This window comes from Cibotium barometz, chromosome 11 (genome assembly GCF_041138505.1).
Source record: "Cibotium barometz isolate CiBa-2024 chromosome 11, ASM4113850v1, whole genome shotgun sequence".
In the NCBI taxonomy this organism is placed as follows: Eukaryota; Viridiplantae; Streptophyta; class Polypodiopsida; order Cyatheales; family Cibotiaceae; genus Cibotium; species Cibotium barometz.
In genome coordinates this window covers 36306578-36333500 of record NC_141056.1, presented here as the reverse complement: position 1 = coordinate 36333500, position 26923 = coordinate 36306578, and the positions used below count along the sequence as shown (strand labels likewise).

Below are 26923 nucleotides of genomic sequence, written 5' to 3'. Positions count from 1 at the left end.
GACTGGAGGAGCGAGGGGTGTATGGACAGTCACCTATGGCTGCAAAATGTATGGTGTCAATGAGTTGGGAGGTGAGGGTGGCAAGGGGAGCTGATGGGGCCATATCTTCCAAACCACGATCAATGTTGGCATATATGTGGTCACACTCGTGTGTGAAGTGGATTTTGGTACAGTAGAAGGTGTGTGGGGCTAGCAGTGGACTAGGCGAGACTGGGTGGTGTACAAGCAATGGAGAAGGAGACAGGTGTGGTCAGCTCCAAGAAGACGTGTGGGGATGATGAACTCAAAGATCGTCTTTATATGAAAGCCAAAAAGTTCCTCCTCTTTACAACAGCTCCAGATTCCAAACTCACTCAAGCCCCATAAAAGCACCACACAAGGTGAACATTGATACTATGTACTCTGTTCATGGGGATTGTAAGACATGATGAAATCTGCCTATTTCATCGTATATACAAGGTTCAAGTAGTACGAAGCACCTGTTCCTGAGGGTAAATGGGTATTCTTTTTCTTTCCATGTTTTTAGACATTCAGTCTACCTCATGGATCACATATATATTACAATTCGGCCTAACAAGCCCTTTGGGCCTTTACTAGATTTAAATATTATGTTTCTTCTTTTTCTAGGCCACTCGTGATCCCACCACTCATATTTGTACCTAGACAACAACTTTAATAGATTTAAATATTATGTTTCTTCTTTTTCTAGACCACTCGTGATCCCACCACTCATATTTCTAGGCAAAGTGTACCTTTCTAGGTACACTTTGCCTTGGTGGTTAGGCCTTTGACACCCCTAAAAAATGCAGGAGGGTACCCTAGGTATCAACAAGTACAAAAGCGCTCGTGTTTGCCATAGGATATTCCTGCCTTAGGATATCCCCTCACTACTACAAGAACATATGGCACATCCAAGATTCTATAATTGCATGATTTCTCTCGAGACACTATGAACTATCTGTAAATGGGGATTACAAACTACATAAAAGAAAACAAGAACCTCAACCAGCAAAAAATGTAAAACTATAAATAGTTGCAGGTTTCACAAACTAAACACAAGCTTGGCCAAAAAGGACACTTCTAACTGACCTTTCTTATCCTAAGAGTTGGTGAATTCCCACAGAAGGTTTCAGGAAGAGAAATTCTATGCAACTAAAACTCAGGGTGCAGCCTCCAATACATCAGCTCCCTCCTTTAAAAACTCAAGTGAGGGATGTCCTCAGAAATGAATGAATTTTTTAGAGAGAACTATTATACACCAGGGCACCCATTTTTTGATCTCACTACACAGTGCGCCCTACGATGAATGAGAGCTTATAAGTGAACATAAAACCGAAACAAATTATAAGCATGCAGGCAAGGACAAGGCAGAAGATGACGCGATCTCTTCTTGGCTTGCGGTCAATAGCTGCTCAAATCTAAAGTTAGTAAAGCATTCTGTCTCATGATTGGAGAGGACTAGGAAGCAAGCATCAACCTCGTTGTTGCTGCTGCTCATGATGACTATACTTCAGTGACTGACTGGCTGTAATCGCTTCTCCAATAATTAACATCATTGAAATCGAGATCTCCGTTCACATCCACATTGGTCCTAGGTTCAAGGTCATTTTGGGAGAGACTCTTCGCTGGATGTATCGGCCCAGCCTCCCCAACTATGCCTTCCCGTAGCGCATGCTCCATAGCTTTTGCCGTACCCTCAACCTCCACTCCTACAAACTGTACACAACCATCAAATAGAGGTTTAGATATTTGGTCACACCCGCTGTCATCCTCGGGGTCTGGGAGAATGCCCCCATCCACATGATTGGAGAAGGTGCCCACTGCACCCGTCTGTTGCATTCGCTCTTCATCCTGTTCAGTTTCTTCCCCTGGTAAAGGCACCGAGCTTGAGGTGCCCAATGCTTTAAGCTGGCCCTCTGAGTCGTCTTTGAATGGGTTATTGTCACTAAAAGCTATCCTTCCAGACGTTCCTTCCAAAGTGGAAGGCTCTTTCCAGCTTGCCCAGCCAAGTGGCCTTGCAGAAAACGAATCCGCACTTAAGTTCTCATCTTGAAAAAATGATAGATTATCTGAGACTCCGAGTTTTTCCATGTTCAAAGATAAGTCATCTACTGAATTGGCCCCCCCATCTTCATGTGTGACTCCTACCTCTGCACTGTTTGCATTCAGACTTTTTCCAAGACCAGCTGAGAAATATGCATTATCAGATGAGGTGGCTGTATCCACCAGATCATCATCCTCACCGACCACTACTTCATCATCACTGCTGCTGCTATTAGGAGAAGACACGTTGTTTCCTTGCCCATCTTCGAAACGTGGTGCTGGATTAGAAACCAGAAAAGAACCCATAGATTGACTGGACCTGTCATCTGGAAATGCAAACCAATTGGGCCCAGAAAGGAAACTGTCCTTCGACCTCCCACTGCATGGAAAAAAAAACATCTATATAAGCTTTGTATAGACCAGAAACAAATTCAACAAAAAGAACTTATACAGCACGATTTGCTTGACAGGAATTACATACATATACGCATAGTATGTATGTGTATACATGCATGCATACATACATACGTATGTATGTATGTGTGTATGTGTATATCCATACACACATACACACCATAGTTGCATGAAACGGAATCCATTGAAGTCTATGCAACAGAGAAACGGCTAGGATATGGCAATTCTCTAACATATAAGTTATACACTAGGGGTAAAATTGTAAAGTTGAATGGAAACCTGAGAAAAAGTTGAGAGAATAGAGTAACATGAGGTGAATCACAATTGGGAGGAGATGGCGATAAAATTTGCAGGGAATTCTTAAAAGGATATTAGGAAACGGGAATCAGTAACACAAAAGAAACGGCGTTTCTGCATCTTTGGCTAGGAAACGCCCGTTTCATACATTACACACGCACAACCCTCTCTCTCTCTCTCTCTCTCTCTCTCTCTCTCTCTCTCTCTCTGGGGCTCAGGTGGCACACCTGCTGGAAGCAATGGTGACAGTTCATGAGGCCCACAAGGCAGGCAAGTGGGTGTTGTCAAGACATGGTCGGATCATTCTCACTAAGCGTCGCCCCAAATAGCGGCACAAGCCTATGAGACCAACCGCTGGAGGTCCGCAGTAATGGCAGCCTGTAGTCAGATCCAGGATGGATTCATCCAACAGCCGAGCTATCTGACAATGCGCCGTGCGGATTGCAATTGGCCAAATACGGGTTTCATCCCACAGCCTCAGAGTGGAGACAACATGTAGAGCTAAGCGTGTCTTCAAAGCCACAAAGCTCATACAGAGAATCGGGGAGGAGAGGATCTGCCGATTATGCCACACAGAGGTTGAGACAAAGGAGCATTACATATGTCACTATACTATGAGCTCCTCCGGAGGTTTCATTGTCTGGTCAATGAGGGGTTTGGCTCACTTTCCGGGATCATTGACTTCCTAGAGTACTGTTGCCTAGGGCTCTTCCTACTCAAGCTTCACAAACACGGACACATTCTTGAGAGAGCTTAGGCCCCATGCACTCCGCCCCCTCCCTCACCAACCAACCAGCATCAACTTCTTCCAGATCCACGAGGAGGACACCCACACAGTGGATCCCGTGTTGCAGACCCACCTCGCGTGAGAGGAGTTAACCTCAAACCAAGCATGTGCACTCTAGCATGCCAGGTGCCCACGGCCTCTCCCGACAGCAACCACGATCCAAATTCCACTCATGAGCTCATGATCCAGGACATGCTCCACGGCCATCGAACTACCTTTCCACATGATGCAGCTGAGGGAGACCTCTCGGCCATACTCGTTAGCCCCATGCTTGAACCTGGACATCTATTGGGGGCTAATGCTCCTCTCATGATTAATGTTCCTTGTATTATATAATGAGATTTCCATGGACATTTTTGTATCACTCCAGTGAGCTAGTTTTCATTTGTTATATTTTATTTTATATTCCATGATGAGATATGTCATGGACATTATTGCACCACTTAGGTCTCATAGGCCCATTGGGTCTTCAATAGACACTTAATCTCTCTCTCTCTCTCCCTCTCTCTCTCTCCACACTAGATCATATCTTTACACTATGAGGGATCATTGAGGGGGGGGGGGGGGGGGGGGAGAGAGAGCTCACGGGCATCGGATGTACTGCTGCTTTGTGGATTTCCGCAAAGCTTTTGATACCGTCCCATGGGCCAGTCTGATGAGGAGATTGATGAGGAGACTGCAGGATATGGGAGTGCCAGCAGAGATGCTTTGGGGGATCATTACACTCTATGAGTCAGTCACACAGGCAGATTACGGGCTCCAGAAGGTGACTAAAAGATCATACACAGCACTATTGGGGTGAAGCAAGGCTGCCCCTTGTCTCCTACTCTATTTGGTCTATACATTGATGAGATCTCGGATTACATAGACAGACAGGAAGGACCAGGAGCACATTTAGTAGGAGTCCTGATACCGATCCTCTTGTATGCAGATGATATTGTTCTTATTTCTGATTCACCAGAGGGGCTGCAGAGGCATTTGGATGCATTACAGGCCTTTTGTGTGAGGACTGGGACCTCACTGTGAACCTTGAAAAGATCAAGGTCATGATCTTTAACACCTCCTTGCACTGGATAAGTAGATCTGCAGTACAGTAATTGACTAAAGTTATGCTAAAAATATTAAAAGACATTGGCCCCTTCGGTGCAGTGAAGTTGTTTGCTTGGCTACGTGTGCAGAGATCTCTTCTCGATTTGTTGTGGTGGCTAAATTTATCTCAATTTTGTCAGTTTCTTGCAAAGCTATTAAATCTTCACACTATTCCCCCATATGCAAAGAATTAAGTACTTGCAAGGGGCTTACACAAAGGAAAACGATTACCCATCTCTCTCTTTCTTTTTTATAACACCGTATGTGTCTCTTTCACATTCCCTACATGCATAAACCATTTATAAGCTTGATTTTCTTGCCAAGGGCACAATCCTCTTCATCATACACTTATCAAATCGTGCAACTAACATTTTACATAGCTGCATAAAACTACCTTGAGTAACACTTCTTTCTTCATAATACAGTGGAGAACCTGTGGAGTATGTTACCTCATATGTATACCTTGGGATCACTTTTGCTGGACCTCAGTTCTCCATGTGAAAGGCGGCCGAAGCTAGATTGAAGAGCAAATATGCAGCCCTTGGCTCGCTAGAGAGGCAATGCTCACAGACACAGTTTCAGGAGATGAGGATGAAGCTTTGGCTATTTGATACTCTAGTTACACTGCACTACTGTATGGTGCCCCCATCTGGGGTCCCAGCTTATACCACAAGAGGAGAGAGAGGAGAGCTGGCAGAGACAAATACAGAGGAGGTATATGATGGGTGGAAGCCGATGAAGAGACCCCTAGTGGCGATCATTTCATGCATGATTAGGAGTAAGCCATCAGTACCACACGAGATTGTGCGGGTAGAGATGGGGGCTACACCGATAGTGACAGAGGCTCTATTCCAGACAATGAAATACTGGCACAGGCTATGGGAGCTTCCACTAGATAGATACCCTCGGCTAGCCTTTAATACGATACCGTACAGGAATTTTTCGTACGATATAAAATTTTCGTATACCATAAGATAAAAAACGATTTTTTTTTTTCACTTACAAACTATGGAGCTTCAAGCTTGAATGTGAGGAAAGGTTGGGGGAGGAGGAGTCTACAGTGCTTGAGGAACCAAAACATGGAGATGTGTCTCTCCAAGTTGGATCTCCCAATTGTCTCCAAAAAAGAACTTGCATGGGTAATGCAATACCAAACGTCTCCCAGTGTAGCGTTTATGACTAAGGGACCGTCCTTGCACAAACACGAGCAGTGCATCTAGGGTGATAGGTTTGGGGACTCCTCTCTAGATCAAAATGGCCATGTCCAAATCTTCTCCCTCGTACATAACTTGAGGATCCGACTATCTAGCCTACCTATACCAGGGATCTTCAAAAGATGTAGCAAGATTCTCTTCAAGTGCACACTACCAGTCTACCTTGCCAGATTTTTTAGGTCTCTCAGCAAACCCATATGGAATACTGAGTGGGCACAAAAGTTACGAAGTATTGCAACCATTTGGGAACTCTTCTTAAAGCAAGATTGGTGGCCGCACCAAAGGACTGGATATGCCAGCTCTATCACATAGAGCCCGAGACAAAGGATTATTACATATGCCTATGCCCTGTATACTATGAGAATCGGGAGAGGTTCCATTGCCTCTTCCGAGCTGGGTTCGGACCACTTTCCAAGATCATGAACTTCCCGGATTAGAGATGCCTCGGACTTTTTCTTCTAGAGCTCCGTAGACACAAGGAGTCCTTAGTGAGATATAGATCAGCTATACTTGCTCGAGGACCAGCCTAGAGAGCGCTCACCAATTTCTTCCATACCAGCACTCTGAGGGTCGATCCACCCATCATACCTGGACCACAGGCTAGTGCAGGAGCTCAACCGAGAGGTGTGACACTCGACAGAGCCATTGAGTTATGCAGAGCTTGACACCACAGACCCCATGGCCCTCGCCCACAGCCACGCCACCACAGGAGGATCTGGGCCATCATCTCCCATCGCAGGACCTTCTCGTGCCAGCTCAATTTTACCAGCTTGAGCACCATGTCACAGCGGCCCATGAGGGATGTATTAGGGTGATATGAGAGCTCTCTGCTCATGTACCTAGATCAGATTTTATAGTTCTAGATTTTTGTTATCTTTCTTTATTACTATTTTGTACCCAAGATGATGTACCTCATGGATATGATGTAACCTTTTAGTCTCATAGGTCATTTTGGCTTTTTGAAGACATTAATACAACTTTCTTTCTTTCTTCTTTCTCCAACTTCACTATGTGGCCGGCAACCCACGCTCCTTTGACAAGGGCATATGCTAGCCTGTTTGGAGAAACAATGCTTTCACGCTCAGTTTCAAGATGGCTTTTCCTGTTGTGATGTATGGGGCCTGCTAACCATACGTTGTGGAGGATGACTGGAGGACATAAATATTCAAGGTCATGAGATGTTCTATTTCCACCCTACCCACGCTCCGGTGACAAGGGAATATGCAATTTTGGCCCGTTTGGAGAAACAACGCTTTCACTCTTGCGTTTAGGAGCCTAACACTAAGGGATGACTTTTTGACACACTTGTGACACCTATTGTGATGAATGGAACCTGCTTTAAGCACCATACGTTGTGGAGAATGATTGGAGGAGGAGAAAATATTGCATGTTCTCATAGATGATTTCCGTGTAAGCCCTAAGTGCCTCACCCTATTATTCTTGCAGAGTTTGACAGCCCCCTTGGTAGTGAATGTCCTCTTCCCCACAATGACTTTCAACTACCACATCTACACCCCACACAGAGACAAGAACATTGAAGTCGTCTAGGTGATTTGCAGAGATATGACATGTTAAAGTTTGGTATTCCAGTAGTTCCTCTCACACAAGCTTCATATGGATCGACTGCCTGCTTTCCACTACAGCCAGGATGCACCTCTACTACATCTCACCCAATAGGACATCGACCAACTCGTTTCCGCCAACCTCTAGAGACCCACCTTACATGGCTGGACCCGTCACCTATTAGGATTCGGAACTCAAGTCTCTAAACACCCTCTTAACGTGTGAACGCCCTCTTATGAGAGGATAGGGTAAGTGTGCCATTATGGGGGAAAAAATGCAGCATAGCAGAGGGATGATGGTGACATCTCTGATGAGCAACACATGGAGGACAAGTGAAGCATAGACAAGGTCGCTATGGTGGCTCTAATACCATGTGAGCATTCATGGTGCCAAGATGGAGCATGTGCAAAGAGAGGGATGAACAACGAAACCATGATTATAGTGGTTGGAGGATAGCCATCGTGAGTGTGTGAAGAGAGAGAGAGAGAGAGAGAGATGTGACAAAGTTCGAGAGAGAGACTGTACAACTCAAATAATACTCCATGCTATTAGAACCACCCAAGTACATGCTTTTAGATGCATCAAGCCTTATTTTTTGACCAAAACCTAATAAGGGCTATTCACACCCTAACTCTCAAATACCCAACAAACACTAATGTGCGGGTGTCACCAGCCTACACATTTCCTAGAATGAAAGGGGTCTGGTGGACTCCAGGACATCCAAATATTTAGAAAGAATAAGCTTTGAGAATGGGAGATTATCCTAGAATACAAACAATCACAGTCCTAAAATTTAGGAGAGTTGCTATTTTTGGCCCAACTCCGATCGAAATTATGTTCGCGTCATTACGTCTGGAATTGAGTAGATACCAAGAGTTGCCAAAGTACCTACGACAAATGGACTACCAGTTGGGATATTTTTAGAGAGAAAAGATTATAGGAGAACCCATCTCTTAGATTGAGACATGTGGCAAGAAAGTGGATCAAAGTGAGACAAGTGGCCTCACACTTGTCATTATAGCCTTCTCTTGCCATTTTAGCTCATGAGAGGCCCAAACCTATAAATTGGAGCCCTCTCTCTTCATTTGAAGGAGGCTCTCTTGTTGCTGCTCTAATGATGGCTACTCTCTTTCTCTCTCTCTTGAAGGTTACCCATGAAGAATACCGGCTGTTGGGGACTGTTTTGGAGGCTTCCATCGCGACGAAATACTTAAGGCAAGGGTATTTAATCATTTTATTATGATTTCTAGCAAATGTACTTGTTGTACCAAACCCGGTACTTGCTGCATCTGTTGTACCAGTCCTTGTACTTGATGTACCAACCACTGTACCTATTGTACCAACCCGTGTACTTGTTGTACCAACCATTGTACCTTCTGTACCAACCCTTGTAAATGTACCAGCTGAGTGGAGGGTGTGATTTTTGAGACTCTCTCGTCTTGCCCACTTAATGGGACATGCTAATATCTTGAATATATGGCTTGAAGCTTAAAATTGCGGACAACTTTCAAGAAGTTGGGGAGGATGTCTACATGGGTTTAGATAAAACCCATGATATTGTATCCTTTTTAAAATTTTCAGGTTCATCTAGTAGTCTAGAAAGTAGCTTAAATCTTTGGTTTTGGATAACCAACTGGTGTGACCAGTCAATAATAAATAATCTTTTTGGCTATTTTCCTTGTGCATGTCTATGCAGGATTAATGTTATCACAAGGGCTTAAAGCCAAATCCTGAAGTATTATTCAATATATTATCCATTGTTCTATTGGAAGAATGTTCTATCCAAATGAATTTTTAATATGAAGGATTCTCTATATGGCCAAGTGGAGCTGATTTATGTAGTGGATTTGTTTTGACTCAAATATCTTTCTCATACCTTGGCTATATCTACAGTATTTGTTATACTATGTCTCTTGCGAAGTGGCTTGGGTGTATGGTTGTGAGACTCGATATTGACCTGAGAGTTCCACTCAAGCAAGGCTTGCGTGAGACTTGATAATACTCCAAGAGGCTCCACAACCAATGTTATCCTTCACTGATGTGATCAGTGAGTACTGATATGATCAGTAACTTTGACATGTGACTTGAGCCCAGCTCTTTCTCTACAAAGTGATATAGATGTCCACCTGGGAGTTAAATGGTATATAGTCATTGTTTAAGGCTGGATGGCCTTCATTTGAGGACTCTAGTATGACTAGATCCGGGCTCATCCTTTTGGATGAGAACAACCTTGCTTTCCCGCAAGGGAGCTATCACAATTGCGGTCAACTAATCGAAAAGGTTGGGAAGATGTCACCAGCCTAGACATTTCCCAGTATGAAAGGGGTCTGGTGGACACTAGGATGTCCAAATATTTCGAAAGAACAAGCTTTGGGAATGGGGGATTATTCAAGAATACAAACGATCACAGCCCTAAAATTTAGGAGAGTTGCTATTTTTGGCCCAACTCCGATCGAAATTCTGTTCGCGTCATTATGTATGGATTTGAGTAAATACCAAGAGTTGCCAAAGTACCTATGAAAAATGGGCTGCCAGTTGGGATATTTTTAGAGATAAAAGATTTGAGAGAATCCATCTCTTAGATTGGGACATGTGGCAAGAAAGTGGATCAAAGTGAGACAAGTGGCCTCACACTTGTCAAGAAAGTGGATCGAAGTGAAACAAGTGGCCTCACACTTGTCATTATAGTCTTCTCTTGCCATTTTAGCTCATGAGAGGCCCAAATCTATAAATTGGAGTCCTCTCTCTTCATTTGAAGGAGGCTCTCTTGCTGCACACTAGCCTGTACCACCATTACACACTGCTCTAATGATGGCTACTCTCTTTCTATAACTTTTGAAGACTGCCCATGAAGAATACCAACTGTTGGGGACTGTTTTGGAGGCTTCCATGGCAAAGAAATACTTAAGGCAAGGGTATTTAATCATTTTATTATGATTTCTAGCAAATGTACTTGTTTGTACCAACCCTTGTACTTGTTGTACCTATTGTACCAACCATTGCACCGGCTGCACTTGTTGTACCTGCTGTACCAGCCATTGTACCCGATGTACCAGCCCTTGTACATGCCGTACCAACCATTGTACCTCCGTACCAGCCACTGTACCTGTTGTACCGGCTGAGTGGAGGGTGTACCCACTGCTTCAGATTCTGTAGTTGCTGCTGTACCAGCTCTATTGGTGCTGCCCCGACTTGTTTTGGTTGCCCATGGTGCTGCCTGACTTGTTCATGGTGATGTATATGGTATATTATTTGCTTCAGCTGAGTTTTTCACATATTGCATCTTGAAGACCCGTGGTGATGGAGGAGATCAGTACCCTCACGGGAAGAGGTGGTTTACACACATTCATCGTATTTAGGGGCTTCTTTTAATGATAGCCCGTGTGTTTGGTCCAACGATGGTTGTATATGGATAATCCGGCATCTCCCGTAGGGAGAGTAAGGCCCTCAAAGCTTGTATCTGATATTATTCTCTTTGGGTAATAAAATACTCCAAGGGGGGGGGGGGGGGGGGGGGGTCGGCCCATTCTGACCTCTATGCGGTGTCACATGTGCAAGCTCCACTTTTAGCATTTGTGGATGTTTTGTCCAGCTTTCTATGTTTTATGCAAAGTGATGATGGATATGTGTTAAGGTTATGGCCATGTTTAAACGTTTTAATATGCATTGATGGTATCAACAAGTGTCAAAGGCCCTAGTTCCCCAGGCACCGCGAGCTTCATCACCCATCTCCGCCTGCTTGCAAAGGGCTGCAGCTCACTTGGGTTCGCTGCATTTTTCTGCATCCAACAACTGTACCTACTTGTTGCCACCCAACACTTGTCAATTGTACCTGCACCATGGTGCCCACAGTAATGCAATTCAACATAGATTTGGGGCTTTCCATAACTCAGGTGACATTTGTCTAATTACCCACTCAACATTTATAAAATTTGGGGCCTTTTCAAGTAGAGCATCATGGAGGGATGGGGTCTAGAACGTGGTCAACGGCACATACCTCAAACCAAGCGACGGAGTCGCACATAAAATGACCATAACGACAAGGCCCCAGTGCTCATCGAGCTTGGGTTGTCTGACAACCTCATTCATCACGTGGATTTCACCACGAGCTCAAAGGAGGTGTGGAACAAGCTAGAAAACTTGTTTGGAAATAAAATCATAAATTCCAAATCCTTTCATAAGAAAAAAAATCCCACTTAAAAATAAATGAAAGACAGAAACTTTCTGAGAACATTTGAGTAATCTAGGCTCTATAATACAACAACTCTCTGGATTGGGAGTTTCAATGGATGAAGATGATAAGAAAGGTATGCTTCTATTGAGTATAAAAGAGGTTTCAAAATGTTCTAAAACCTTGACTGTACTAAGGGTGGCTTGGGAAATGACTTATCATGAGATGATTGCAATCCTCATAGACAAAGACCACCGCAAAGAGTAATCCAAGATTTCCTTTGAGTCAAATAGAGTCATGTTCATAAAGGGGAAAGGCAAACAAACTATAAGTTGCAACTTCTCCAAGAATCTCGAACAATGCTTCAAGAAGATGGGCAGAGAGCAAGAGAAGGTGGCATGGAAACTTGGTGGCAGAAGATGAAGAAGAAGTCCATGAAGCATAAGCATCCTCAACAAAAGAACAAGCAGCCAATATCATGCATAATCTTCCTCTAAAAGAGGAAGATTGTGATGGGGCTTTCTAGAAGTGCGTTACGGGTCTCCGAAAATTAATTGTAATAAATATTGTGCGTGTGTGTGTCAGTCTTTCCTACTATGTGTGTGTTCCAACTTTGAAATAAGCCTTGAATCTTATACAAGGCTCCATTTTTCAAACTCACGCAAGCTATCATTTGTGGTCAAGCTCTTATATCACAACTAACATGAGAGTTCGGGTGTTGGTGCCATTGTGTCTCCATTGCGCACATCGTGCAGTCTAGAGTGCAACACACAATGACTATTGGGGGTTTTTCACACATCTCCACCTTCGCTCTAAAGGGGGTTTTGTTAGGATTCGGAGCTCAATGGTGTGAACAACCTCTTAAGGTGTGAACGCTCTCTTATGAGAGAATAGCATAAGTGTGCCATGTGTCATCAGTATAGTGTTAACGCTCTCTTATGAGAGGATACCATAAGTGTGTCATGTATCATCAGTATAGTGTGTGTGTGTGTGTGTGTGTGTGTGTGTGTGTGTGTGTGTGAGAGAGAGAGAGTTCTATGGGTCAAAAGATACGACTACTGGCCATGTACTCCTGATGAAGGGTTTCAACATCAATCAACCAATCATCATTGAGTCGTTCAACACTTTCTCTCTTGAGCTTTGTCGTATCTCTCTTTCTACGTGCACACCATGAAACCTTCTATCCACCATAGCTTCAGCCTATCCTTTGTACCGCAAATGCCATCATTGATGGCTAATGTCATTAGTGCAGCCACACAATACTGAGGAGAAGAGGGAGATGAGATGATAACAAGATAATCAACACAACACTAAAGGGATTGTGGGAGTACAAGATGTAGTGGAAAGCATAAATTCATTATACAAGTTGGTCCTTTTTATAGGAGAGACCTATTCTAAGCATATGCTTGATTTGATGCCACCACATATGCTAAATAAGATTCCACCAAATATTATAAGTATGATGCCACCACATATGCTAAATATGATGCCACCACAGATGTCTTTTAAGAGGCTGCTCCTACACAAGAGACTTATACATACGATCGGTTGTTCACACACATTGAAACCGCTTTATTTAAGGCTTACATTCAGTGCTAGTTTACTCAACCACCTAGCACTTGTTTACTCCCTCATTAATCACTATTAATATTTAACATTCCCCCTCCCCCCATAGTGATAATGTGGCTAGAATTCCAATCATCTAGGACTAGGTTTACTTTCTCTTTTGGCTGCTGCTTCTTGTTGTCGGAGATAGAGGAAGCGGACTTTGCAGAGTCTTCATTAGCCTTTAGCTTTGCAAGCCTCTTCCAACACTCTTCAATGTAGTGTCTTGGCTTGTGGCAGTAGTGACACTTTCCTTTCTTCTTCTTGGTGTCACCCTATGACGAGTCCACTTTGTGGTTAGAGGCTGTAAAAGAGAATTTGTAAATGTGAGAGAACCTGTGAAAAGGTGAGAAGAATCTACTGGGAGAGAATAAAGGGTAGCATGAGAAGATTTAGGAAGTGTGGAGATATTCTGGGAGAGGTGGAGAGAATCAAGCAAAAGAGGTGGAGTGAATCAAGGAGAAATCAGTGGGATTAGATGCTTGGATGTAAACTCTATAAATTGAGGCATTGGCCTAATGAGAATTTGCTGGTTTTTGATTATCCATGCCTACATGAAGCTATTAGTTAATTACTCACTAATCACGTCTTGATTATCGTCTAATCACTTTGTTAATGATGTTGATTCTAGCATTTGATCCACCATAGCTCATCACATTGCTGTAATTTTAACATGGTATCAGAGCCAAGCCTAGAATCCATCAAGTTTATGAGCCCATTATCTAGTTAATTAGGATTAGTAGATAATTAGAAAATGATCAAATTTTTAGTTATTTTTAAGAAGCTTTATGTACCTCCAGCTAGTGGAGGAGTCCCCTCTCCTTGGAGACTCAACATTAGCCCAAACCCTTCTAGCCCAACATAGCCAACTCATCTGTGCTCCAGCCAGTCAAATCAGAAGCGCAAACCGCCGGCGCATCTAGGAGAAATCGCGTTTTTTTCCAGCGCAGTTTTTTCTGAGAAAATTGCAGATCTTGTCTACTCCAAATCAAATTGATCTAATTCCTCTTAGCCCCAGGGGTTTTCAAGCATGCTCTACAAGCTGGTGAAGTCAGAAATTGATTTGATTAAGTCTACAGTGAGATCCAAGCTCTTCATCATATCTGCAGGTGACTTTGGTAAAACAGAGATTAAGCATTCAATGTTTGGTCAAATCTTGTGTTTCTTGGCTTAATTTTCTACTAGACTAATTGCTATTGATGGCCTTGAAAGGATTTGAGCTCATTTGAATTCTAAGGTCTCAGATCTGGGCTTCCCGCATACTCTGTTTTTTGCACACAAAACAGAGGATTAATTTGCTAATCAATGATTAATCAGTGCTAATCACTGTATATGTAGTTCTTGGTCTTCTTCATCCTTGATTTCATTGTGTGATGAAATCCATGTGGATCATATTCTCAATGTGTTCATGATACCTGACATGATGATGATGCATATCCCTTTCAGGTGATAATGCGTTAAATCTCCTTAAGGGGGTCTTAGTCTTACCAATGGCTAGTGTCTTGCTCTTGTACAATCGATTTATGAGCATGATGACTGAGTTACATGAAGTATTCAAGCTCCAAAATTCCATTGTCCCAAACAATGCTAATAGAGATTTATACCCAGTTTTGGATTAACAAATTGACCACTCAAATCAAGGGGAAAATCTGATTCGATGCTTTATTGAGATTTAGGAATACTTGAATGTGAGATATGAACCATTAATGGTCCTAGAAACCTCATATGATTAGCATTAATTAAGGCATTAGTGAAAGCATTTTTTTGTTAATTGAGCAGAAAATATGCTGATTTGTAGAGCACCGTCGGAGGGGCAAATCAAGGGGCTTTTTCAATATGACCTTTGGCAAGCTATGGCAAGTCCCCAATGGTAGGGTTGAACCCTCAATGGTCCAAAAATACTAAGGTTCGTGTTGATTAATCACTGATTAGTAGAGGCAATTTGCTATTTGTAGTGCAGAAGAAGGAGCAACTTGGAGCTTTCACTTGGCAGTCTTCCACATGTTTTTCTTCAAGAAAGCTTCAAGTGGCACTTGTAGCACTAGGTCTAGTTGTGTTTGAAGCCCATAAACATGAGATTAACCATAATATGCATACCTTGATCTCTCTTTGACCAAAAGGATTTGCGAAGCACACAAGGCTGTACCGGTTGCTCCAAGCATTTTTTCGCAAATCTGACCATGCAGCCATGTTCGTAGCTCTCGAAAACCCTTAGAGCTGTGTGGAATTGCATTGATTTTGATGCGTTGAAGTGCTAGCTCGATTTTACCAAAATAGTAGCGGTTTTTTAATCATCTGCTCCCGGCATAAATCAGCTCGAATAGGCTCGAGTGAGGTGACATAAAGCTGCGTGTTTGAGCTGGAAAGAGCCTCCAATCATCGGTTTGGTCAATGGTTTGATGTATGAAGAGCAATCAAGGCTCCAATGACAAGGGGCAGAAGAGCGAGATGACCTAACTAGCAAAAATGGTGAAAAATGATAAATAATTAATCATAATTAGTGAGAATGATAAGTTGAGATTAAGTAAAGCATAAACATTGAGAAGCACATGATTGATCAACCTTGGAGCTATGGAGGATAAAATGTCTCCATGGTTGTGGAGTGAGGAGAACGGAGAGAAGAGGAAGCTTGAGCACACAAGAGAGAGCAAGTTGGGCACAACATAAGGTGATTGTATTATGAATGAGATGAAATGAACCACCATTTACAATACCCTTTTATATGAATGGGAGAAGAGATTAGGGTTAGAGATTCATGTGGGAGACATACACAGAGAGAACAAGGGAGAGAGAGAGAGAGAGAGATTGTGGGGATAAGTCAACTCATGGGAATGAGTGTGTGACTCCCCTATCACACATGTATATTGCACTAGTACACATAGTGCACTTAGTACATTAAAAGTACTAAGTGTACTATGTACTATAACTTATGGGCTTGTACACACTATAAGGGTGGGCATAATGCCTTTACCCCAACAACCTCCCACTTAAAGGCAAAGTGCCCTTAAATGAAGGAAAAGAAAAATCAGCATGTACATGATAATATACAAATATCAAGGCTGAAACTGGCCTCATCCAATGCCCATCAAGTGTCTGCAATGAGCAAATCGCTCCGGAGGCAAACTCTTTGTCAACAGATCAGCCGGGTTGTCATCCGTATGAATCTTAACAAGCTGAATTTGCTTGTTCTCTATCACCTCTCTGATGAAGTGATACTTCACATCCACATGCTTCGTCTTTGCATGAAAGACAGGGTTCTTTGCAAACTGGATGGCACTCTGACTGTCACAATGCAACAATGGAATATCCCCAGTATAACCCAAATCAACCACTAACCGAGATAGCCATAATGCCTCCTTGCAAGCTTCTGTGGCTGCAATATACTCGGCCTCTGTAGTAGATAAGGCTGTGCACTTCTGCATCCTGGATATCCATGACACAGCACCTCCTGTGAATGTAAACACATAACCGGTAGTAGACTTCCGGTTATCTGGATGACCGGCATAATCCGAATCCGTGTAACCATGCACTAATGCATCCTGTTTGCCAAAACATATGCACATATCCTGTGTGCCCTTCAGGTATCTCATGACACCTTGCCAGGTTTAGCCATGTATCTAGAAACTACTCCCACTGCAAATGCAATGTCCGGCCTAGTAGCAACCATGGCATACATGAGACTGCCACAAGCTGAAGCATACGGAACCTTGGCCATATCAGCCCTGTCTCTATCCGACTGTGGGCTGTCCATACCACTCAGTTTCACATATGGAGGCAAAGGAGTACTAGTCTTCTTCCCCCCGTCCATATTGAACCTCTGCAAAACTTTGCCAATGTATTCCTTCTGAGACAAATACAACACATGCTGATTTCTGTCCCGAAGTATCCGCTTACCCAAAATGTGATTTGCATCACCCAAATCCTTCATATCAAAGGTTTGATGCAGCCTCTGCTTCAAGGCATCCATCTCTTTACGAGATTTCCCGGCAATCAACATATCATCAACATACAAGATGAGGATCAATAGACTGCCATCCAAAGCTTTCTTGGTGTACAAGCAGTGATCTATGTCACTTCTCCTGAATTTATGGGATTTCATGAATGTATCAAATTTATGATACCATTCCCTTGGTGCCTGTTTGAGCCCATAAAGACTCTTTTTCAGCTTGCATACAAGCTTCTCCTTTCCACTCACTGCATAACCCTCTGGTTGTTGCATATATATCTCCTCATGGAGATCACCGTGAAGAAAAGTAGTCTTCACATCCATCTGAATCAAGTACAGATCATCATGTGCAACCAAAGCTAACACAGCTCTAAGTGTGGTCATTTTGACCACTGGAGAGAAGATCTCCTCAAAGTCCACACCATATTCCTGCTTAAAGCCCTTAGCCACTAACCTGGCTTTGTATCTTGGCTTTGCATCAGGTGCAACTTTGAGCCTGTAAACCCACTTGCATGGCAAAACCTTCTTGCCTGCAGGCAAATGCACCAACTTCCATGTTCCATTTTTGTGCAAAGAATCCATCTCTGACTTCATGGCACGCTCCCAAAGAGCCTTGTCTGCCCTCTGTAAAGCCTCCTTATAACATGAGGGCTCCCCACAGTCAGTAAGCATTAAGTAGTCAACCCCTGGAACAAACCTGTCAGGGGCTCTGGAGGGTCTAGTGGACCTCCGTACCCAACGACCATCATTTGCAGGTTGCTGTCCAGCCTGCATATCACCTATTGGTGGCTCCTGTTCCATGCCATAAGGCTGAAAAATCATGCCCGGTATCTCCTCTAACTGTGGTATATCCATAGGGATATCTTCTGCCATGTCTGGCTGTCCATTTGGACCATTTTCAGCACCATTTAAGGGCTGGTTTTGCTGCTGTTATGGCTGATTTACAGCCCTTGGTTGTTGTCCATGATGTCCATCATCATCAAAGATGACTCTGCTAGGCTCCTGTTGCCTTGCAGGCTCCTTATACATGCATGTTTCATCAAAAATGACATCATTGCTGCGTATAATCTTTCTATTCACGGGATCCCAAAGTCTATACCCCATTTCACCTTTGTCACCATATCCTAGGAATATGCATTTGTGAGACTTAGGATCAAGTTTGGTGCGCATTTCCCTGCGTATGTGCACGTACGCAACGCAACCAAACACTCTCAAGTGCTTGTATGACGGAGGCTTCCCTGTCCATACTTCCTCTGGCACTTTCCCACCAAGCCTCGTGTTAGGTGACCTGTTTATAAGGTGAACGGCTGTCATAACAGCTTCAGCCCAAAAACCATGAGGTAACGCAGCATGTGACAACATAGAACGGACCTTCTCTTGAATGGTCCTGTTCATCCTCTCTGCTGTCCTGTTTTGTGGAGGATCATAAGGAGTAGAGAGCTCCCTCTTGATGCCTTTAGCATCACAAAAGTCTTGAAACTGTTTGGACATATACTCTCCACCATTGTCGGAACACAAAGCCTTCAGTGTTTTGCCAGTTTGATTCTCAACAAGAGCAACAAACTTCTGAAACACTCAGAATGTATCACTCTTCAAACGAAGAGGATAAACCCACACCTTGCGTGTGGCATCATCAATAAAAGACACAAAGTATTTTGCCCCTCCCAAAGAAAGCTGAGGCATCTCACATACATCAGTATGCACAAGCTCTAACTGAGCATCTTTCTGTCCAAGAGCTTTCTTGTGGGGGCACTGGAGTTGCCTGCCATAAATACAATGCTCACAAAACTGAAAACTTAAAAACTTTAGAGAAGGCAAGTAACCCAAACAAGACAATTGCTCCATTCCCTTGACACTCATGTGTCCCAACCGGCTATGCCACATAGAAATTTCCGGCAGCTCGGTTGCATTTACATTAGCATGGTGACAAACACCTGCATGCATGAAGTAAAGAGTATCCACCTTAGAGCCTCTGGCAACAACCAGTGAGCCCTTACTAATTTTCCACTTTCCACGACCAAATGTGGTAACATAATCAGCATCATCAAGCTGTCCAGTAGAAAGCAGGTTCTTCTTGATCTCAGGCACATGCCTGACATCATGGAGCATAAGCTGTGAGCCATCTGAAAACACAAGCCTCACATCACCTCTGCCAAGAATCTTGCATGCATGGTTATCACCCAAATAAACCACTCCTTCATTGCCAGCAGTATACCTGACAAACAAGTCTCTGCAACCTGTGACATGAAAGGAGACACCTGAATCAATGATCCATGAGTGCATACCATGACCACCTGTAAGAAGTGAATGGGCATCAAGTGAAGACGTAAATAGGACCTCATCCTCACTGCCACCTGCATGTGACACATTGATTTCTTCAATCTTGACTCCACTTTTGCCCTTTGGCTTTACATCTTTGGCTTCATCTTTCTCTTTGTCTTTGCCTTTTCCCTTTTCCTTTTGATCATTTTTCCATTTGTAGCATTGCTTTTTAATGTGTCCCTTCTTGCCACAATAATGGCATTCCAAATCCTTTTTGGAGCGAGACTTGCTCCTTCCCCGTTCTTGGCTTTTTCCCCTTTGTTGGGATCTCCCACGTGCATTCATTGCATTGGACTTTCCAACAGAGTTGTTTTTCCTGTTCATCTCTTCTTGAAGAAGAGCACCCTCAACATCTCCATATGACAGCATAGCATGCGAATTGCTAGTGGCTGTCCTGAATGTGTCCCAACTCTCTGGCAAAGTGCATAACAGAAAAGTGGCTTTGAACTCATCGTCCATTGCCAACTTTTGATTAATGACCTGGCTGACAATACCATTAAACTCATTTAGATGGGCTGTCATAGACGCCCCTTCCTTCATCTGAAGCCCTATGAGTTTCTTCAACCAATACACTTTACTTGAGGCACTTTGCTATACAAGTCCTGCAATCTCTGCCACATTCCCCAAGCTGTCTTCTCTTCACGAATGCTGAAAAGTAAAGACCCTGACACAGACAACATGATGGTGGATCTTGCCAGCTCATCCATATCTTCCCACTCTTCAGCAGTAAGAGAAGCGGGCAGTAAGAGAAGCGGGCATTACACCCCTTTCTTTGATAGGCTTGTGCTGCTTCTTCTGGAGCAACACATTATAGCACTGGGTTTGCCAAATATCATAGTTATGTGAGCCTTCAAGCTTCTTGATGTGAAGCAATGAAGAGCTCTCACCTATGGTTGCCATAGCAAAATGCAACCTGTCAATGCCTGACTCCCTGCAAAATGTGCAAACACTGCACCAAAAGCACACAACGTGCTCACAGTTGTTCTCCCAAGCTTTATCTCCCACTGCGGAAGCAAAAATGCAACTTTTCTCCCACTATATGTGATGAAATCACCAAAATCTGGTTGCTGCAGATTTAGGACAGCACCTTAAATGTGCTCTGTTGCCCTTCCAAAGTACTGTACAGCAGTACTAAGTGCTTACCAATGATGTACCAAACCTGTACCGGCAAGTACAGCAGCTGGAAATGAACCTTTTCCCCACTCAAATCAATGTGCAGCCATGGCAAAACTTGTACAAAGCTGTACCAAATCTGTACCAGCGGGTACAGTAGCAATAAATGCTCTCCTGGCTGTCCAAATGAGTGAAAATCAGACTTTTACAGTCCCGAACACTGCATACAACAGTTCCGAACAGAAATTGGGCAAAAGCCCCTTGACTGCAAGCTGATTTCTGAGGATTCAAGGCATAAATGTCTTGCCTGCTGCTTTGCCAAGCTTAACAAGCATAAAATCTTGAAAAGCCCCTTGATTTAAGATCAATTGCTGATCATACATGGTACATTGACGCACATGAAGGCATCCAGAGTCTTCACGATGCTTCCCCCTGGCCACATATACATCCAATACATGAAAGCCCCTTGATTTACAGGCACATTGAGTGCTTGTAAGGCATCAACACATTTTCCACAGCATCAAATGCGATTGCCTGCATGCAAATCAATCCAATTGGCACAAAAGCCCCTTGATTTGCACTGCAATTTGCTGCAATTTTTGCCCGAATGTGCGATTTCTCACATCATACAGCATGTATGAGTGCTTAATTGCACAATTACATCAAAAGCCCCAAATTTTGATATCCAATTTCCTGCAAATTGATCCTGATTGTGACCAATGTCACCCAATTTTGCCAATTTTGCTCAGAAATTGAGCAATTCGGCACCTGTACCTGCTCAATTGCAAATCCCAAAAAAAAAATTTGAAGCATGTACCTCGTAAATTTCTGAATTTTTCGTTGCAGAAAAAAAGTGGGTGATGAATTTGGTGCTGCTCTGCAGAAATCTGATGTTGTTGGAGGGCTCTTCAGGCGTGCTGCAGAATTCGTGGAGACACAAGCTGTTGGTGATGTTTGCTGTAGCTGTACCTGATGCTCAGATGGCTGGCTGCTATGAAGCTCTCCTCCGCAGGCAGCAACGGGGACACGATTTATGCAGCAGCACCATAGCGATTTCGTAATGAACAAGCCGCTTGGCTCTTACGTGTTCACTCACGCCCAGTTGCCAACGCCTGTGCCTCCACGTTCACCGCACCAGGTATGCACCTGTCCGCCTGCTTCGCCTAGCGCGTTGTGTGCCTTCGCCTAATAGCCTTACGCTACGATGCGCTCGCTCACGCCCAGCAGCCAGTCGACGCCCAGCGCTAGTGATTACGCCTTGCCTTCACGATTACACGCCTGCGTATGGACACCCGCCACCTACTCTTTCCGTCAGGCCTCTATTCGGCTGTGGTCATCGCTTCTACCATGCCGCGCTGCTAACATCTTAATCGTGCTACCCTTGCTACGTTTCTTGGCTATGCCTACATCGCCTACCTTGTATTCAGCGCTTCAGTCTCCTACCTGCTGCTCTTTGCAGAACCCAAGAAAGCTCTTGTAGCAACATGGGAACGCACTCTCAAATTAGAGGAATCGTGAAACCCTAAAACACAGCCTGTTCTGATACCAGTTGAATGGGAGAAGAGATTAGGGTTAGAGATTCATGTGGGAGACATACACAGAGAGAACAAGGGAGAGAGAGAGAGAGATTGGAACCACTTTATTTAAGGCTTACATTCAGTGCTAGTTTACTCAACCACCTAGCACTTGTTTACTCCCACATTAATCACTATTAATATTTAACAATCATCACCCATTGCAACTTCCTACGAAGATGCAATACTATCAAGACCGCTTTATGTAGGTCACAAAGACAAGCTTCATTCGAAAGCATGAAACATGCGAGGAGCATTAGCCCCCAATAGATTGTTGAAATAATACACCAAAATACCATGTGACATTGGGAATATGGGCATCTGGTCATTATGTCTATAGCCAACTTGGTGTCAAGTTTCATGTAAACAACCTCTTAATTAGAGTTAAAAGATAGGGTTTGATGCCTATAATGTTGGGGTAAAGGCATTATGCCCACCCTTATAGTGTGTACAAGCCCATAAGTTATAGTACATAGTACACTTAGTACTTTTAATGTACTAAGTGCACTATGTGTACTAGTGCAATATACATGTGTGATAGGGGAGTCACACACTCATTCCCATGAGTTGACTTATCCCCACAATCACATACACATTCACATCCATTCTTCACATACACATTCACATCCATTTTCACATACACATCCATATCCATTCTTCACATACACATTCACATCCATTCATTCATGTATATCTGATTCACATCGCATTTCATCACATCTATTCACATGACATCTCATCACATCTATTCACATCACATCCCATTTCTATGCAAGTTTTCAGTTTGATTTTCTTTTGAGAACAACCGGTAGTATGTATAAGTCTATTGTATAAGAGCAGCCTCTTAAAAGGCATATGTGGTGGCATCATACTTAGAATATTTGGTGGAATCTTATTTAGCATATGCGGTGGCATCAAATCAAGCATATGCTTAGAATATGTGATGAGGTCTCTCCTATAAAAAGGACCTACTTGTATAATGAATTTATGCTTTCCACTACATCTGTTACTCCCACAATCTCTTTAGTGTTGTGTTGATTATCTTGTTAATTATCATCTCATCTCCCTCTTGTCCTCGCTATTGTGTGGTTACACTATTGACATTAGCCATCATTTGGTATCAGAGCTAGTATTGTACAGCTCATGAACCTTTATGCCCAGATCCCACGCCGTCTTAGAGCCAGGCACCGCCCATCTCCGCCGCTTGCTGTCGATCCAGAGCTAGTTGTTGCCAGAATCTGGGCGGCACTAGTGTGCAGGCAACCAGTGCCATTGGTGGTTGCCTTGCGGCCGCCCGTCCAAGCGGCGTTTCTGCTTGTGCCGTGAGTCCACCTGCACGTGCCGCCTACGTAGTTCCTACCTCCGTTCGGTTGTAGCCTGTGCCCAGTTTCGCGCCGGCTCAGCTCATGCTATGCTTAGACTTGCCGCTAGCGCCTATGTCCACCTCCTCAGCCGGTTCCTTAGTTGGTGCTGAGCTCACTGTTTGCCCACATCTCCAGCTCCATCTCGGTCTGGTTCTCCACTTCCAAGCTCAGCCTGCTCTATTTGAGGGAAAGTTGCTGAATGTAGATGAGGTAGTTGATAATAGGAAATTGATCACCACCTTTCTTAACTCCTTACCTGAGTCCTATCAGAGTTTCCATACTTCTCTGAATCTCTCTAGGAGAGGAGGAGACAATCCTATATCTTGCGAGGAGTTGATTGGATTACTTCTCCAAGAGGAGCAGACAAGGAAGAACAGATCTAGGGGTGATGCAAGCAAAGGAGATGGAATCTACTTCTCCAGGGACAAAGGAGGGCTTGTTCCCGTACACACCCTATTCACTTGTATATTTCAACAACATTGACTCTTCCATCCTACAGGAGTGGTTGGCCCCGATCCCGAACCCTCCACCAGCCAAGGTGGCTAGAGAGAGATTCTGGCAATTGTGGATTTGGAAGGGTCACCCTCTCACGCGACTCCAATGGAACCTGGAGGAGTGAATGTGGCTTGATCCTTATGACAATAAGGCTCCCAGCACCCCTTTTCTTTGCTTACACTGCACGGCTAGGCCACAGGATTCATATGCCAGAGATCGAGGGTACTCCACCAGGACAGCCCGCCCTCCTCAGTTTCTCTCAAATTTCTAGAAGAGGTTGTGGGACAGTTTTCAGCCACAAAAGATTGCGCTCTTTTTGTGGTAGCTCGCACATCGAAGCCTAGCAATTGGCACTTGGCTGGCCATAGGAGGTAGACCAGCAGGCAAGTCGAGATGTGGCCATCTCCAGGAGTCCTAGTGTCATTGCCTTTGGGGTTGCCTGAAGGCCCAGCACGTTTGTCAGCGGTTTCTTTACATTAACACTGTGGACCAGACCCCCTCCTGCTTTGCCCTGCATGTCTCACATCTTCGTATTTCTGCAATGCCGGTCCCAGCTCCATCCACTAATCATTGGACTCCAAGATCTAGCTAGAGATGAGAGATTTGCAGTAGTATTACTACGTGGCACATTTGGAGAGCTTGATGCAACGAGGCCATCGAGGGCACCCTCACCCTGCCAACAAAGTCCATCCAGGGCATCTGGCTTGATATCAGTCATACCCTCTGTCGACAATGGGGGAAGCTTCATGGTGGCTCCAACCGTATGCAAAAGCGCCGCGAGCCCTTCCTAAGGATTTAATGTCACGATCCCTTTGTCACTGACAGTGGTGATGAGCCCACTTGGCACTATAGACCACCTATGTGGTCGTTCCCCCCTCCTCCCATTATATGAGATAGCCTTCTCCTCCAAGAGCCACCAGCCAGAGGAGAAGAGCATCCTACCCCTTCTTTCTGTTTCTTGACTCTCGCTCCCCTCTATAGAGCTGAGTTTGTACTTAGCCATTATGATTGTTTTGCTCGGTACCTAATAGAAGGATCTCTTTCCCAGAAAAAAAAAAGACTAGTAATAGTGTAACCATACCATTTTTAAGTTTTGGCCGACCTATTGCGAGCACTAGTCACTTGATATAAGTAGATTTTGACAATAAGCAATACACATTCATTCTCTTGCAATCGAATACTTGTGAGCTCTTCTCTTCTCTACTCTTCCTTGCATATATGCTATTGAACCTTGCTTGCTTGATGGATGCATGCTAGATAGGTTTAATTGTAGGTTTCCCTCTTGCCTTAGCTTCTTTCCTATCTCCCTTTTGTGAGAGAGACCCACCACAAAGGCTATCTCCTTCTTGCCTCCATCTAGGCAAAGAAAGACCTACCTTCATTCTCTTATCAAAGAAGCTTTCTAGTGTGACAACGGAATGAGGACACAATGAACGAGCTAGCGTACCCACATCAGAGAGTTGCATTGTGGCTCAAAGACAAGACCCAATGACACTTGAGTCAACAAGGATAAGGTAAGCACTTGACTTTAACATATATGTATATGCATGTGTATGTATATGTGTATACGTGCGTCTACATGTATGTATGTATGTATATGTATGTGATATTTGTGTATGTATGCATATGTATGTGTGTGTCCGATGTAAAGCTACTGAGGAGACTGTCCCACATTTACTATGGGGTTGCGTATGCTCCAGATCGTTCATTCGCCGGGTCTCGACTGCTCTTCGCCTTCGTTTCCCTTCGGGCATTTTTCACAGATGCTTTTGGCTTTTTGGGGTGTTACAAGCATCACAGTCTCAGTTTGCTGTATTTTTCAGCTGGGTCCGATTCTGGGTCTTTTGGACCATATGGCATGTTCGGAACAACCTCATGTTCCAAGCCAATGACATTGTTCCCTTCCATTACTTCAAGTTCTCGCTTGGTCACGCGCTTCATTTTGCTTATGATGCTGGGGACATCACTCTTGATGCTTATAGGATTTACTTTGATTGCTTCTAGGTAGTGAAGCCTATAGTTACTCTTCTTTTTCTGGGTTTTCCTCGCTTAGAGGTTTCCCACTTGTAAATAAAAAGTGTGATCTTTTTGGTGGGTTTTCCTCGTTTTGAGGTTTCCCACTTGTAATTAATGACATGAAGCTTTACAAAAAAAAAAAAAAAGTGTATGTATGTATGTATGTATGTATGTACGAATACGTACGTTCCTACATATGTACACAAGTGTGTACGTGTACACATACATATATATAGATGTGCATGTGCACTCGTGCGTATGTATGTATGAAAAATATAATTTTATAAAACTATATGACCTTTTTAATACTTATATTATGTATGTATGTATGTATGTTTTGTCAAAATGGATTTAAAGAGAATATCTATTGCATGCCACCACGCCATCCCACGTGTTTAGCTCCTGCAGATTCTCATGAAGTAATATCCAAGCTCTGTCATATTCTTCTCTATGCCATATAAGCTCCATGTGTGTGTGTGTGTGTGTGTGTGTGTGCATGTATTTTATAGTTGCACGAACGTCCATCGCAGACCCTAGAAACAGTGAAACAGCATTTCCACGTACAGTTTGAGCGAGACGGCAACATATCAGTGGTATTGTACAATGGCAAGAAAACAGCTGTTGCAATTGCACAACTGTCATTTCGTGTTGCACATGGGTTGGAAACAGAACCCACCCATGCATGGTAAATGGGTGGCCCATCCTCTGTTTGCTATTTTCCTAAACAGACACAATGTCCTTCCAATTTTTAAATTCCTCCACATTGACCCACTAACCTTGGAATTATCTCCCAAATTTTACATTTTCCCTTAAATTGTCCTCTTTTCTCCTATATAACCTCCTTAAAACTGTCTCCTCTTTTCTCCTATATAACCTCCTTTTTCACTTAATAATTAATATTTCCCCCCTT

The 26923-nt window shown here is 43.6% G+C and overlaps 1 protein-coding gene across 2 annotated transcripts in view; it reads right to left on the bottom strand.

Annotated features, from left to right (window-relative positions):
- Positions 1-1127: 1127 nt before the first annotated feature.
- Positions 1128-26923, bottom strand: part of LOC147634128 (uncharacterized) — a 92476-nt gene continuing 66680 nt past the window's right edge. For both annotated transcript variants that reach the window (XM_086805259.1, XM_086805260.1), the window contains one exon: positions 1128-2422. In XM_086805259.1, the coding sequence (XP_086661385.1) occupies positions 1504-2422 (919 nt within the window). In that variant the 3' untranslated portion in view covers positions 1128-1503. The remainder of the gene's footprint in view (positions 2423-26923) is intronic.